Consider the following 14728-nt stretch of genomic DNA (forward strand, 5'->3'; position numbering starts at 1 on the left):
TGCTCTAAACAGTTATGTTGACCAATAATAACAGCAAAATGAAAAGGATAAATCCTTAAGTCTTTTCAAAAAAAAAAAAAATGACAGAAGTCTTGTGAAAATTCTCAATAAATGGCACATAAGACTTTGCATACATCCAAACAATAGGTTGGTATTATAACAAGTTGATGCTAAAAAACGGGTCCTTTACATTATAATTCTTATATGGAAGATTTGTTCACTGAAAGTTTGTGGAGCTAAGTGGGGTTGGCGCTACAACAGGGTTCAATTGTACTTCTTTCCAGAATATCTGAGCTTCATTATAATTTCAACAACATTTTTTTCCTGAAACAGCGCAACACTCACCAAAATTATTTTTACTGGAACATGTTTATGTTTACTTATAAATATCACTCTAAAATTTTTATATATTTACATCCTCAGTTTTGGAAGATATGGTCATTTTTTTCGGTTGTCCTTAAACTTTTTTCTATCACACCACGTTAGTAGCAACAATTGATATGAAAACAAAATTTCCCTGTTGCTCTTCATAATGTGAGCAGAGCTTGCATAGTTTATCCACTTCTGGAGTCATGCATGTATCATCCAAATGAGTGGAGTGCATTTATTACGCAAGTTATTTGTCTTGACATGTAATATCACCCTTCTCATTTTGGTGGTAGAATTCTGAGAGACACCCTATATAAGAACAAATAAAAGAGCTGTAGAAATAAATACAGAAAAAGTCGGATATAATTAGTATGGCTTATAATGAGAATTTATGAGACCATGAATGACCACGAGAGATTTGCAAGTGATTGTGAAAGAGCTAATGATAAAGGAACAAAAAACATGCATTTAGATATTTAGAGTTCGCATAGTGAGTTGCAAAATTACGAAAACTATAAACTTTATTGACTAAAACATCGACGAAATTCTTAACAAAAATATTGTAGTTTTTCTTGCTCTCTTTTAGAATTAGAGTAAGAAAGAATAACCACCACTTATCATCCCACATACTCCTCATAAGCATTACTCTGACACAGGGTTTGACAAATAAAAAAAATAAATCAGGTACTAACCAAATTTTTTTTCAATTGTCCATAGACAAATTCCAATTTACTAATCACGCACATAGCAAACTTAAGGCACCAACACTAGTTTTTAGTTGCCATTGGCACCTAGCACTTGAGATTCGTCAATACTTTCTCTAAGACAGTGTTTCTTAACCTTTTTTGCCCGTGGCCCCCTTTAGACCACTTTTTCTCTCCTGGCTCCCCTGTTTTACCCAGGGTCTTCGACCCTCATAAAGCGAGATCCTTCCTACGTATTGAAATGATTTTTTCAGTAAATTAGTACTGAACAAAAATTTTATAAATAAGATTGATTTCTAGACCACAAGGCTAGAATTTATTGAACTCCCCTCTAGTTTGAGTTCTATTCAGGGCTGTGTCAACATCATGGACCATAAGCAAAATGTGCTGGTAGTACCATAATTAGCTGGAAGTAACAGCCCACATATTTACCACTTATCTTCAAAAAAGTCATTGTAATGTACAAAACCTCATGAGGAAAGGTCACTTAATGGACATGAGACCCCCCTGGGCGTGGCCCCTCACAAGAGTGGGACTGACAGAGTAGCAGCCTGGGGGCCCAATATGATTCTCGTCATTTTTTTCTTTTTTACACTATAAATTTAATACGGAGGGACCTATGAAAAATCTAGCCAGGAAATCTATGAAAGACCCCATCCTAAGGGCCCTGTTGCCAAATATGGGAGGGAGTTCAGGCCTGGGGGACTTAAGATGGCCTGATTTTTATGGGTGCTGGATTCTGTAAGTAGTTACACTTCCCCCCGCCATAGTTCATTTGTGACATATATGCTCAACCCATGGCCTGTGACCTCAAATTTAATTTTGTAAAAATGAATGAAGCAGCACATAACCAGGTTCCTTACGTGACCGAACACACTCTCAGACCACTTAAGTGATCCTTATTACTGGCATATTTCCAGATTACTTGATTGTCTCATGGCACATTTTCAAACCTATGAAGTGGTCTGTGCACTTCAAAAGATTGAGAACCCTTGACTTCTGTACTGCTTCATGCCAAATTTTTTTTTTTCAGCTCTCTGTGCCCCCAAATCACCTCTAATGGCCCCCTTTCCTCTTAGTTTTCTCCTGTGGCCCCCTTGAAATATCCCAGTACCACAAGGGGGCTGTACGGCCTCCAGTTGAGAACCACTGCTTCTCAGAAGATGCATACAATAAACTTCTTTTTTACTTAAATTTTCATTCTTGCTTTCCCAATATACATACAGGATGTGAGATGATTTCAATTAAATTTTGTTTCTTCCAGTGACTGATCGACCGTGGTCATTTTCACTTCCACAGCTCATTTGACTGATACTTACACCATATTATTGTTTCCAAACAGCTGGTCAAATCATGCAAAAAAATAAAACCTTCTGATTAGCATAGGGATGTTAATAAGGAAGAAACTCAAGACAACATTTTGAAGCAAGGCTGTTGAAACTTTTTTTAGTAGCAGCATCCCTGCACTTCCTAAATATGCACATGCCTTTCCATACTTTATTTCCATCAAAATAACACTTGATAAAAATTTATTACTGGGTAATCTTGAAAAATTTCAGCAGCTCAGAGAATGATCACCAAAAACTGAAGAAATATGGGAAAAAAAACGACTGCCCATAAAAATTATGGTTGTCTTTATGTAGGTACAGATAGCTTCTCAATTTATTCCAAAATGATTCCTTCAGTAGCCGAATTCAAGGTTATTATATTTATAGTGTCATTGAAAAAACATGTGACATTTTGGTCACAAATAATTTTTCTGATAACCCTAAAATACCAGGAAATTTTTGAAAACATGAATGTTCATTATGTATTTCACCCGCATGACCGATTGAGCTTAGTCTTAAATGAATAAGGTGTCAGTTGATAACAAAACAACTCTCAAATTTAATCATTTACTTTCCATCATTCTGAATATTCTAATTTTGGAGAGACATTACTTTAGCCTCAACTATCAATAAGGGGTCAAAAGATAACTCACACATTTATTTATACAGTTGAACAAATATTTAACGAACAAACTACAACCAAAATTTTTATCAAAGAAAAAACAGTCATATTGGGGTTGAGATCAACACAAATATACAGGGTTCATAGGTAACTGTGTATGACATTTTACTGGCGAATCATTGATCCTAGAGGCATACATACAAGGTATCCAAGTAATGTGCAGTACTTAGATGTATCACTGATGTTTCAAGGGGTTGTATAGTTATTAAAATAATTTACTTTACATACAGTTTCTACATGTGCCTAATAACTCAATTAGAAAGTTGTTGCCCTGACTCTCCTCTTGCCAGAAGAAAAAAATTCCATATTTCTAAGTGTTCAATATTCACTGATATGTTCAAATTCAAAAAATGGGGGAGGGGGGAAGAGTTCGGAAAAAAAAGCTTTAAATATGGATAAAATGGTTTACTTGCATATTTAATGCAGTTTTTTCTCAAACTTTCCTGTTTTTTTTATTCAGATATCTCAGTGAATATTGCACTAAGAAATGTGAATCTTTATTTGTTGGCAACAGAAGAGTCAGGGCAAAAACTTTCTAACTGGGTTTTTGACACCCAGGGACAGTATAAAAAGTTATTTGTTTTATTTGAATAACTACAACCCCTTGAAACACGAGTGACATACCTGAGTACTACACATTATTCTGATACTTTTTGTAACTGAAAGTATGCCTCTAGAATCAACAGTTTGCCAGTAAAATACCATACATCCTGTTCCCTATGCACCCTGTATATATATACATACAGGAGCTTTTGAAGAAATTTGTTGAATCACAGAATTTGTTAAATAAGGGTTCAACTTTAGTTTACTAATGGAAGATGGTGAATTTACTAAAGATATTTCTTTTATCAATCAATCGTTAGACATGGCTCTTTGTCGAATTTGATGGAATTTTTCCACTCCCAAATTCCAAATTTATTCATTTATTTTGAAAGACTGAGCATGTTTCACTTTTTTAAACAAAGTAGATAAATCTGAACATGAGGATGAACAAAACGTACTTTTTTCAGATTAGAAACATGTATATCAAGAGATCGCCCAACAACCATTTCCATCAGCTTCTTACCATAACTCATAAATTTAGCATGTTCTTGTCTTTTGTCTCTCAAAACTGGTTCTTGCATAAGAACTATAAAATAAAATTTTGGTATGAAAATTCCAAATTATTATACTAATATACCAACAAGTGAAATATGTTCATGAAATTCCAAATGCTGACCACAGAGATATGTTCTGACTTTCAAACTCTACAACACACACACAAATTCTTTTTTTCAGAGGGCCAGGTCTCATGACTTCGAGGAAGAAGACCTCGTCTGGCTCTGGAACCCGAAGCACCAGAAAGGACTCGGCCCAAAACTCCAGACATCTTGGGAAGAACCCTACAGAGTTGTGAAGAAATTGAAAGATGTGGTTATTCGGATTCAAAAGACTCCATCAAAATGCAAGGTGGTCCACCTCAACAGACTGACTCCCTACCACAGTGAGTGACTATGTGCGACTCACCCACTAAAGGACTGAATTGTCAGGACAAACAATTTTAAAGGAGGGGGCAGTGTTATGAAAAATATTGGTAGCGTAATTTGTTGACGACCCCTCAAGTTAACAAAGCCATGAGGAAAAGAGATTCTATTGGTCGAGAACATTCAGGCAAAAAGTCTGCCCTCCATCATGAAGCACCACTCTTTGACTACTATGAGTGATGCTAGAATATTCTTTTTCTCGAACGTTCGAAGAGTCTGTAAAAATGATGCAATCAAGACATCAGAAGAGAGAGTCGTTGGATTTTACGTAAGAGAAGAGAACTCTGATCTGGTTAGCATGTTGTTGTTTTTTCCGCCTGTAAATACATGTAGAAATTACTGTTCTGTGAATAAATTTGTAACGTCCTGCAAAGTGTTTCCATCCTCTGCTTATTTCAAGGACTTGTGAGAAATATCTGGAACAATACATATGTTACAGTAAAAACAATGATATATCAGGTGGTTATAAACTATCACTTAAAGACTTAAAGGCCAGTCGTAGTCCAGGCTCTGCATGCATTATCACTGACAATTTTGTTAACTTATTAATTTTTGTCTACATAAACCGATAATTTATCATACTCAACAGTGATTATGCATAATCCAAGATTATATCAGTAAATATGATAAATTGTCACACATATAATTAATTGGTAAATTGAATGAACATTAACTATGGTCCAGGCTAGTGAATTTGAATGGTAATGTGTGTGTGTTGATTTTGTTCACACGATTAATACGTGTAAAAAAAAGGCCCACATTACCAGACTGATAATGGTTTTTATATGTTTTAATCTTCATGCTAACTTAATTGTTATTGTAAAAGACATGAAATGCTTATATCATATACAGGTAAACATAATTAATTGGTTTAATGAAGAGACAAAAGATATATATGTGTACATTTTCCCACATTTATCAAGCTTTCAAACCTTGTTTGCGAATCATGCATACTCACTGGTAAAAATGATAAATGTAATGAAATTTAATCAAACTTTTTTTTTATTGAGATGATAACACATAACCACCGGTGTACCACTTTTACACACACACAGTAGCATATGTATTTCAATATTCAAATGTATAGAAACCAAATATGACCGAAGCCAAACGTTGTATAAATGTGAAAGTCGTATAAACAGGGTTTCACATATCCCACCTCCCCATTAGCGGACAAAATTTTTGGTCCCAAGGGTGTCTGTTATCGAGAGGTTCTCCTGTGTGTTTCTCCTATATATATATTGCAGCATTGGAGTAATTGCAAAATAGTTGGAATGAAATAACGAGAATCTTGCCACAACAAATAATTTGCAAGTGATTGTCAACAGCTAATGTTAAAGATACAAAAAATATTTGCTATAAAACAAGTTATCATCAATGAAAATCAGAACAAATTATTATGAATAAGTATAATAATGAATAAATATTATGTGTGAATAAGTATTTATAGCAAGTTATTTATGAATGAAAATCAAAACACATTCGCCATAACGACAATGGAAACTCTCGAAAAGCATATTTATTTTCCCCCTTTCTTCAAGAATTATACATAAAATGGACTGGAAAGAGTGGCATTTTTATCAATCTCTTCACCCTGTTCATAGGTATTTGTAAACAGGGTATGTCAGTACATACAGATACGCAAGAAGATAAGATACAGCATGCGGTCCTCTTATATTCTTGCTTATCTGTATAGAACAGCCATCTGCAACCTATTGCTTGTGAGCACCACGGTGTTCCTCAAAGCAACAAGTGTGCTCAATGCTCACGTCTGATTTTGTGCACATTTTCATGAGCACAGAACACTTTATCAATGCTACAATTAAACACCCAGGCAAAAAATAGCATTTAAAGATCACAAATACGCAGATTTCAGGAATACGTCTGTTAAAGTTGTCGGGTGCCTCTTCATTTAATGATTTGTATAGACAGTGCTCGCGACTCGAAAAATTTTGAATTTTTTTACCATTGCATTTTCTTAAGCATACAGGGTGTCCATAAAATCACTTTCCAGCTATAAATGTGAAAAATTAGAGGACAACTGTGGACAATATTTAAAATTGGTTCATGTCTCATTTGTGAAATTGACATTTCTCTTGTGATCATATTTGCAGGCCTCCCACTAAAAAAATTAGGAAAAGTAGGAAGAAGCAAGACTAAAAAGTAGGATTGGGGGGGGGGGGGTCACCCCTCCCTAGACAACATAATCATAGCATAACAAAAAAAATTACTAAAAATATTTTTTTTATTTAAAAGTTTTTTTCCGAATTAATTTTTTTATAACACTATTTCAGTATCCCATAAGATTGACTCAAGTGAAAGCAAAATGACAGAAATGACTTGGTTACAAAAACAATTTTTGGCCAAAACAGTGCACTAGCAACCACAGAAAACCTAGTCCAACCAGTCAACTCTCTTCAACAATGTACAGCAAATTATGAAGGTGTTTTCGATTTTTAAGAATGACGCACCTTCGAGACCACTTTCAAAAGCACAGTGCAAAATGCGTAAATTACAAGGTCCAATATAAATAAGTCAAGGTGAACTAGATGGTTTTGCTGCGCTGTCAATCCTTTTTTAAAGACATTTGTTTACATTTCATTGTTCAATGCCAGCGTCATCGTTGTCGACAAATGAAGCATTTTCATTACTAGCTCTTTGCAGAGCTTTGTAAACATTGTTTAGGGCTCTGCATGTCCTAAAAATACAGAAGACAATCGAATGCTATTGGGTAGAATCAGACTCACAAAACATAGAAAAGGCCTATATGTGTATCCAACTTTTTCAACTTCATTTCCCTACAATAGAATAATTTTCCGTGCTTTGGCAGTACTAGATAACCTCCATTTTTGATTTCGAGGATCCAGTACTACTTTTATCAGACGTGCTGACCAGCGCTATAATGATCACGGGCACTTAGGACGGATTTCATGTATCCCTTAAATACTTTTCAGAAGCCCCGATATTAGACGCTTGTTATTTGTTCATAATCATGCTCTAGTGTCAGCCTGTATCGTAAGTGTGTCACCGTATTTCTTTTGATTCGGTCCAAAAGTTGAGTCGGAACAATCTTAAGCTCTGTTCACATGTGCAAATATTGCGGTAGCATTGGGAGTTCTAACACCCGCTTGACTTTTTTCCTTCGTAAGGGTGTGAACCTTTTTTAGCTTGAAATTCAGGTTTTTAACTAATCGGAAAAGACGTGGGTTTCCAGAATCGGAAATACGGACGCACTATGTTCACACCCTAAGGAAAGGAATGGCGAGCAGTCATTGGTGAAAACCAGCTTTTTCTATTTCCTATGTGAACAGCGTTTTAATGGTGAACAATACATGAATTCGAACATTGACCCTAAAATCCGTGCATGACCTATTTTTGACGTCTTGACCACATTTTTTTGTCAATAAAGCTTTTTTTCCCCTTTCAACTCAAGTTTGGTGACCCTCTTAGAGAGGAGCCCTGTGTGGCCGCCCCTCCTACAGAGGGATATAGAATTAGTCGACAGAGTGCACAGGGCTTGAGCTATGAAGAGAGCCTTGATTTTTTTATTATTATGCTTATATTGGAAGAACCCAGGTGACGGAAAATATGATCCAAGTGTTCAAAATTTTTAATGGGATAGACTATGATTTATTTATTCACCGTAAATTTACTGCTTTGGCAAGGGAGATACCAGTGCATAGGCGGAGATAGACTTGGAAGTCTGGAGGGCATGATGATAATTCGTATATACATTAGATCAGTCGACTCCACCTTTGATGCTACACCCCTAAAGTCAATTGCATTGTCATCCTTTTTTTAAAGATTTGTTTACATTTTGTAATCGTACCTGTGTAATCGTTTTTGAAAAATGAAGCACTTTCATTTCTAGCTCTTTGCCGAGTATTTTATACAATGTTTATGTCTCTGCATGCCTTAAAAATAGAGAAGAAAATGGAATGCTATTGGGTAGCATCAGAATCCCCAAACGTAGAATAGGCCTATGTATACAACTGCTTTGTAATGCAAACTGTTGTTTCACCTATATACAAAATGTGCATCATAATTTTGAATGATGAATGTTAGTTACTGTCCAAGACCATGAAAAGTAAAAACAAAATTATTTTTTCTATCCAGATCAAAGTTTTTAATGACTACTCTACTTGTTGAACCCTCAAACTAAGCAAATGAAAAATTAATAAACCAAATGGTCCCAAACGCGCCCTTCCCAATAACTTTGAAAACGATACAATTTCTGCTTTGGCAGGATCATTAATTGCAATCTACAACATTTGTACTATTTGGCAATATATTGATGATTCCCTGCTCAATTAAAACTATTATACAAATTCTGTAGATAGGATTTGGTAAAAAAGTATGAAAAGTAGGACAAAAGTAGGACATTTTACCAAAAAGTAGGACGAGTTGGAGCCCTGTATTTGGTTATTGCTTTTGTAAAACAATAAATATATTTTTAATTTTAAATTAGGATTTCTGAAAGGCTATAACTATCTCATTTGTCAGTTACATAATAAAAAAAGTAATATCTGGTTTTTACCTTGTAGTTGACAATTGGCTATCAATGGAAGATTACTAATTATCTGCATAACCTTCGGACAGTTGGCTAATCCACATAATGCCTGTTGAAAAACAAATTACACAAAGTTTTACTAAATGTAAAGAGAATACAGAAAACCTTAGTAAAGTATACGTAGGTATTAACAACCATGTTCACCACAGTGATTTACAGGTCAGTACGCTAGAATATGGGTGAATGTTATGCATAGCGATACACATATTGAAACACGGTTTATATAAATAATGAACTCTTGATGCAACCTTAGGTGTAGACAGCAGAATCTCAACAATTTCAAGGCACTGGGACGTAGAAACTTTTTGAAGCTCTTCTTTCAACCTTGATTTTAGAGGAGACCACTGTACTTAGGACAACTGTGCCTACGGATATTTCATTTTAAAATTCAAAAACAGGTGGGAATGTAGGGTGTTGTTTCCTACAGATGTAAACTAGTGATAGGCATTTGCTTACAGGAAACTAGCTTGTAAAAGACTGAAGGTGATTAAATATGCAATTTCTACTCTTTTCTGAAGGTCAAATAACAAAATGCCCATCTCATCTTTATTTTCTCTCTCTATTTTTTAATGGTTATTTGTCATAGTTTATTATCAAGGTGTTGATTTATTTTTGATTTTAACATCATCAAAATCTTAACCCTCCTGTTATCTCTCTTTAGAGAACAAAATAGCTTATGTTGTAACCTTCAGACACTCTAATGCACCTACAGACATAAAAAAAACAAGCCATTGAACAAGCTTTTTTGGATAAAATAGCTAAAAAGAGTTGTTCAAAAGAGAGGGATGTAGCAAAAGTATAATAGTAATCAGTGAGAAAAACTTCTTAGTTCTTCTATCTTTGATGAAGTAATTTTGTCATCTAGATCATAGTTTCCCAACTTTTTTGTCCCATTGCCCCCCTCTTCAGAAATTTTTTTCTCCCAGCGCCCCCCAACGCAATCTAACCCATAGACTCCTATGCTATACCCGTAGCGTCTACCGCCCCCCTGGAACAATCCATCGCCCCCCAGGGGGCATTAACGCCCACATTGGGAATCACTGATCTAGATCCTTACGTTATGATTAATTATGTATGGACAGGGAAATGGAAGAAAGCCTGGAAAAACAGTTCATAGGCATATAAATTAGTATAGTATAAAAACTACACTTTTTATATTATGTCCGCAGGTAAATCCGAGTGTTCCATAGGTACATCAGGTTGTTGTAGCCAAGGACGAAAATTTCTTTTCCCAATTTTGAGTTTCTAAAAAATCAATATTAGAAATTTTAGATTTTAAAAAATATGACTTCATTTACAAAAGTTTAGAGCATAATCTGAGCATTTTACCAGGTTAAAATAATATTCTTCCCAGTGGCTGAGAAAAAATATGAATTATGTCCATAGGTAGTGGTCTTCTCCTATACATTTTATGGGGTGGTGGACAACAAAAACAGTCATACAATTATTACAAAATGTATAGGAAAGCTGAAAACTATCTAGACAAAAATATGAACACGGTGAACAAAAATTCAGAATTGATGTCAATTTAACATATATGTTAACATTGGAACCAAGCCTCTCTGTACTGGCAATGTTCATCACCGGGGAGGGGGATGAACATGGCCACTACATTGCCCCCCCCCCCGACAAAATTTTTTTTTTGTGGAAAAATTTTTCAGGGTAGTTCACCCCCCCCCCCCCCACAATTTGTTTTTATCACGATTTTTTCAATTCAAATCTATTTTCTTCAACTTTAGAAAAAAATTAGGAATCTGACATTCCATATCAAAATAGCAGTAATGTCTGGAACAGCCCAGGTTTTCTTCAAATATTGGGAGCATTAAAAAAGTGACAAACTATTGTTTGAGAATCAGGGTAACGAAAGTAGACATTTCAAAAACTATTGCTGCTTGGCAGTTTTTGCGTCGATTTTGGGCATTTGTCCAGCTCTGACAAATTTTAAAAACAGCCTATCGTTTAAGTTCCAACCTGTTTTTTATACATACAAAATTTGGCAAAGACTGGTTTGAAATTTTAGATCTGTATAGAAAACATATACACAGAAAAAAATCAATTTTATATAAATGATCTATATAAATAGATGTTGAATTTTCATTTACAGTGGCGCCATCTGCGAGTGAAATTTGAACTTTCTTTTGTTTATCAAAAAGAACTCTAGGCCAGGATAAGTTATCTTATAGCAAACTGTGCACACCTTTTTATGTCAATTGTTGATTCATTATTAATTTATTATATTGCTTGGCCGAGGCCTATACAAGAAAATACAGTGGTTAGGTATAACAAAAATGACTATTGATGTTACAAGAAAATTCAGAAATTGTAGTACAATCTATAATATTTGATGGGAAATTGTTCCAGTTGCTATTAGTTCTTGGGAGGAAGCTAAATTTATGACAATATGAAGAAGCAAAGATGGGCTGCAATTTTTGGGGATGGTTAAGTCTAACAGAAAAATGTGAGGGTTTAAGTAGAATGTTGGAAGTGTTGATAAATAAAACCCATGGAGAATTATGAAAAGAAAATTTAATCTAGAGATAAGTCTTAAGCATGTGAACTTATTTTGGATAGATTCTAATTTGTCTATGTTGGTTTGTGTATGGGATCCTAAATTTTACAGGCATAGGAGCAGGGTTCACGCTGCAGATTGACATTGTGCCAAATCGTGACAAAATATTTCATTTTGCGAATCAATAAAAGATCGAATTCGCCAAATTGTGAATGTCTATTCTGCGCCTCGATGGTTGAATCGGCCATCTGACTCATGTTCAAAAATCTGGAAGTGAAATTTCTGTTGCTGAATCGTGAACAATGTTCAGCAACTTTCGATACGGTTCCAGAGGAGGATGAGGAGTTGATAGGGGGTGATCAACCTAGTCTGGAAAAGCTATTAGTTGACCTCATCCCTTCCCCAAGATCCTACATGCAAAAAACAACCTACTGTCTGAACCATTTACTCTATAGTCCTAGGATAGTCCTTCCCTTAGTATCATGAACTGGAGGGATGTGTGAACCAAATGTCTTTCCTAGTTCCAAGAAGAAAAAATACAAAGGAAAACCTCTCCAAATTTTTTTTTCCCTCGTTCTAACATGGATCACGATCGTGTGACCTGAAAAGAAGTTTTACTACTATGCAGTACAAATGAAGCAATTTACTATATTGTCTTGATATAACCGTGAGTTGTTGAAGAATAAGATGACGAGATATCTAGTTGCATCTGTGTGTGTGAATGAAGGGCGGTATACAGAATTTTCCAATTTCTCCATGTTTTTTTTTTTTGTCCCTTGCAGGTGACATACCGGAAATTACAGTACTTTGGTGACAGAGTAAAAAAAAGGTCAAGACATTTTATAAAGATGCAAATCAAGGCGTTAATCATTGAATAGACTATATTTCGATTCTGTTTAAGACAGGTTTCCATTTCTTGCAGTGCCTGGCTTAGACAGGTTACAATGAAACCTGTCTAAGCTAGGCATCAACAACAATAGAAAGTTTTTCATTCATTTAATGATGAATGACCCTTTAGTTGTATATCTAGCGAATTGAGAAACCTGCACCATAAGTGATACCGAGTCACCACCAGGCATTTACTTTGAAAGGGGAGGCCCTCATAAATAAAAGCACTTTACAAGAAAATGTTAATCAATGAAATTAATTCAGGCTCAATAACATTTTGTGTTGCATAAACACAGATTTTTGGTGTTCATATTTCTTGCTTAAAGTTTGTTTATTGTTGGTTTATTCATTCATGTTGAATTAAATTTGGAAGATTAAGTGGAAAAAACATGCATCCTTAATGTTAAACAAGATTTCTTTTAATTAATAAAGTCAGTTAATTTAAATAAAAAATCAGATTTAAATTTCAAAAAACATGATTTAAATTTCAAAAAAATTATGATTTTCTCATACCACGTTTTCTGAAAATCAAATCTTAAGTTTTTCATAAAAAACTTTGTTGGGCTTGATGATGCAAACACAATAAATACAAGTTTTGTTGTTAGCTGCATATTTATCTGTTACCTTTTCCTCATCCATGCTAAATATCAGTGATTTTATATAACTTACTTTTTAATTTGAAAAAAATGGAAAAAAGGGATAGCGTTTGCATATTAAGCTTACCTGACATGCAAGAGACCTCATAGCATCAGCATCTGTGACAGGAGACTTGATGGACAACAATCCACACAGGACCTGCAGCAATAAATATTTTTGAAATAATACCTATGTTTCAAATATCAAGTAAATTTGTGATTGATACTTGCAAGTACTGTCAGTACATTGTAAGGTGCAGATTGTATGTAAACAATGGTTACCTGCAATTCTATTATAATTTGAAAATAATTTTTTAATTTGTAGAACTAACAAAGTGAAAGCTCTACAAAACAATACTTCAAGGACCAGGAAAAATTTCTCAAAAAGTCTGTTTAAGGATTATTATTGTATCCAGAGGCATTATCATAATGCACCACAAAACTTATGCTGTTCTTGACAGATTTTTTAAATCTGTGTTGTTAGTATCATCATTGGTATTCATTCACTGAAAAAATTATAATAAGTTTACATATAAAATTCAGTAAAATTTTCACCCCTGTAAAAGTGTTTATCACATTACTGATGTTATTACTACACCCCACAAAAGAAGGGAGATTAATTTTAGAGTTTCCAAGGATATGTGGCTACAAAACTTTGGATGCCATCGGCTGACATTTATACAATGTTGTGGTCATCTACATTTGTGAAATAGAATTTATAGAATGTTGTGGTCATCTACATTTGTGAAATAGAATTTATACAATGTTGTGGTTATCTACATTTGTGAAATAGAATTTATACAATGTTGTGGTCATCTACATTTGTGAAATAGAATTTATATAATGTTGTGATCATCTACATTTGTGAAATATTATTTATACAATGTTGTGGTCATCTACATTTGTGAAACAGAATTCAATCAAAGCCTAAGGCTGGGTGCACATCGGTCTGAAAAGACAAATTTAGACAAGATCAGTAATTGTTCACAATGATTTGTATGGTTCAACACACACCAGTTAGTCATTGCAATTAGACATGCCTGAATGTGCCTAAACACTATCTGATAGAACAGGGCATACACTATTTCACCAATCTTTGATGTATTCATATCAAAGTAATATAGTGACAAATGTGTGAAAGCGCTCACCATAATTCCACTGTTCAAACGAACACAATTCCATATTCTGTTCATCACTTCATCAGTGTTCAAATGGGGTTTTTTTTGGTTATTCTTCTTGCCTGTGAAATTATCCTAACCCAGCAGGATAATATAAAAGCAAAAATAAGATATCTAAAGTAATACAACTTTCACTAAAAAGGAGGTAAAATTGAATTTTCAGACACCATAATACATTGATATCTGTTTTTAAAAGAAAAAAAAATGCAGCAATTTTGATGAACAACATAAAAAAATATATGTATAAACAGCATTTTTTGAATTGAAAGTACTGCTAGGCAGAGAGCAAGTTTGTGAAACTGCTGTTGGCACTGGTTGAAAGTTGTTACAGATAATCTTGAC

At 34.4% G+C, this 14728-nt stretch overlaps 1 protein-coding gene across 2 annotated transcripts in view; it reads right to left on the reverse strand.

Moving 5' to 3' along the window:
- The window catches only part of mahj (LisH and WD40 domain-containing protein mahjong), a 196168-nt gene that overhangs the window by 81451 nt on the left and 99989 nt on the right, over nucleotides 1-14728 (reverse strand). For both annotated transcript variants that reach the window (XM_089239163.1, XM_089239162.1), the window contains exons 17-20: nucleotides 14357-14461; nucleotides 13297-13368; nucleotides 9144-9225; nucleotides 4085-4212 (exon numbers count right to left, since the gene is read on the reverse strand). In XM_089239163.1, the coding sequence (XP_089095289.1) occupies nucleotides 4085-4212; nucleotides 9144-9225; nucleotides 13297-13368; nucleotides 14357-14461 (387 nt within the window). The remainder of the gene's footprint in view (nucleotides 1-4084; nucleotides 4213-9143; nucleotides 9226-13296; nucleotides 13369-14356; nucleotides 14462-14728) is intronic.

This window comes from Pholcus phalangioides, unplaced genomic scaffold (genome assembly GCF_987345545.1).
Source record: "Pholcus phalangioides strain wild (caught in Gottingen) unplaced genomic scaffold, Ppha-v1.0 ptg000011l_1, whole genome shotgun sequence".
Lineage (NCBI taxonomy): Eukaryota > Metazoa > Arthropoda > Arachnida > Araneae > Pholcidae > Pholcus > Pholcus phalangioides.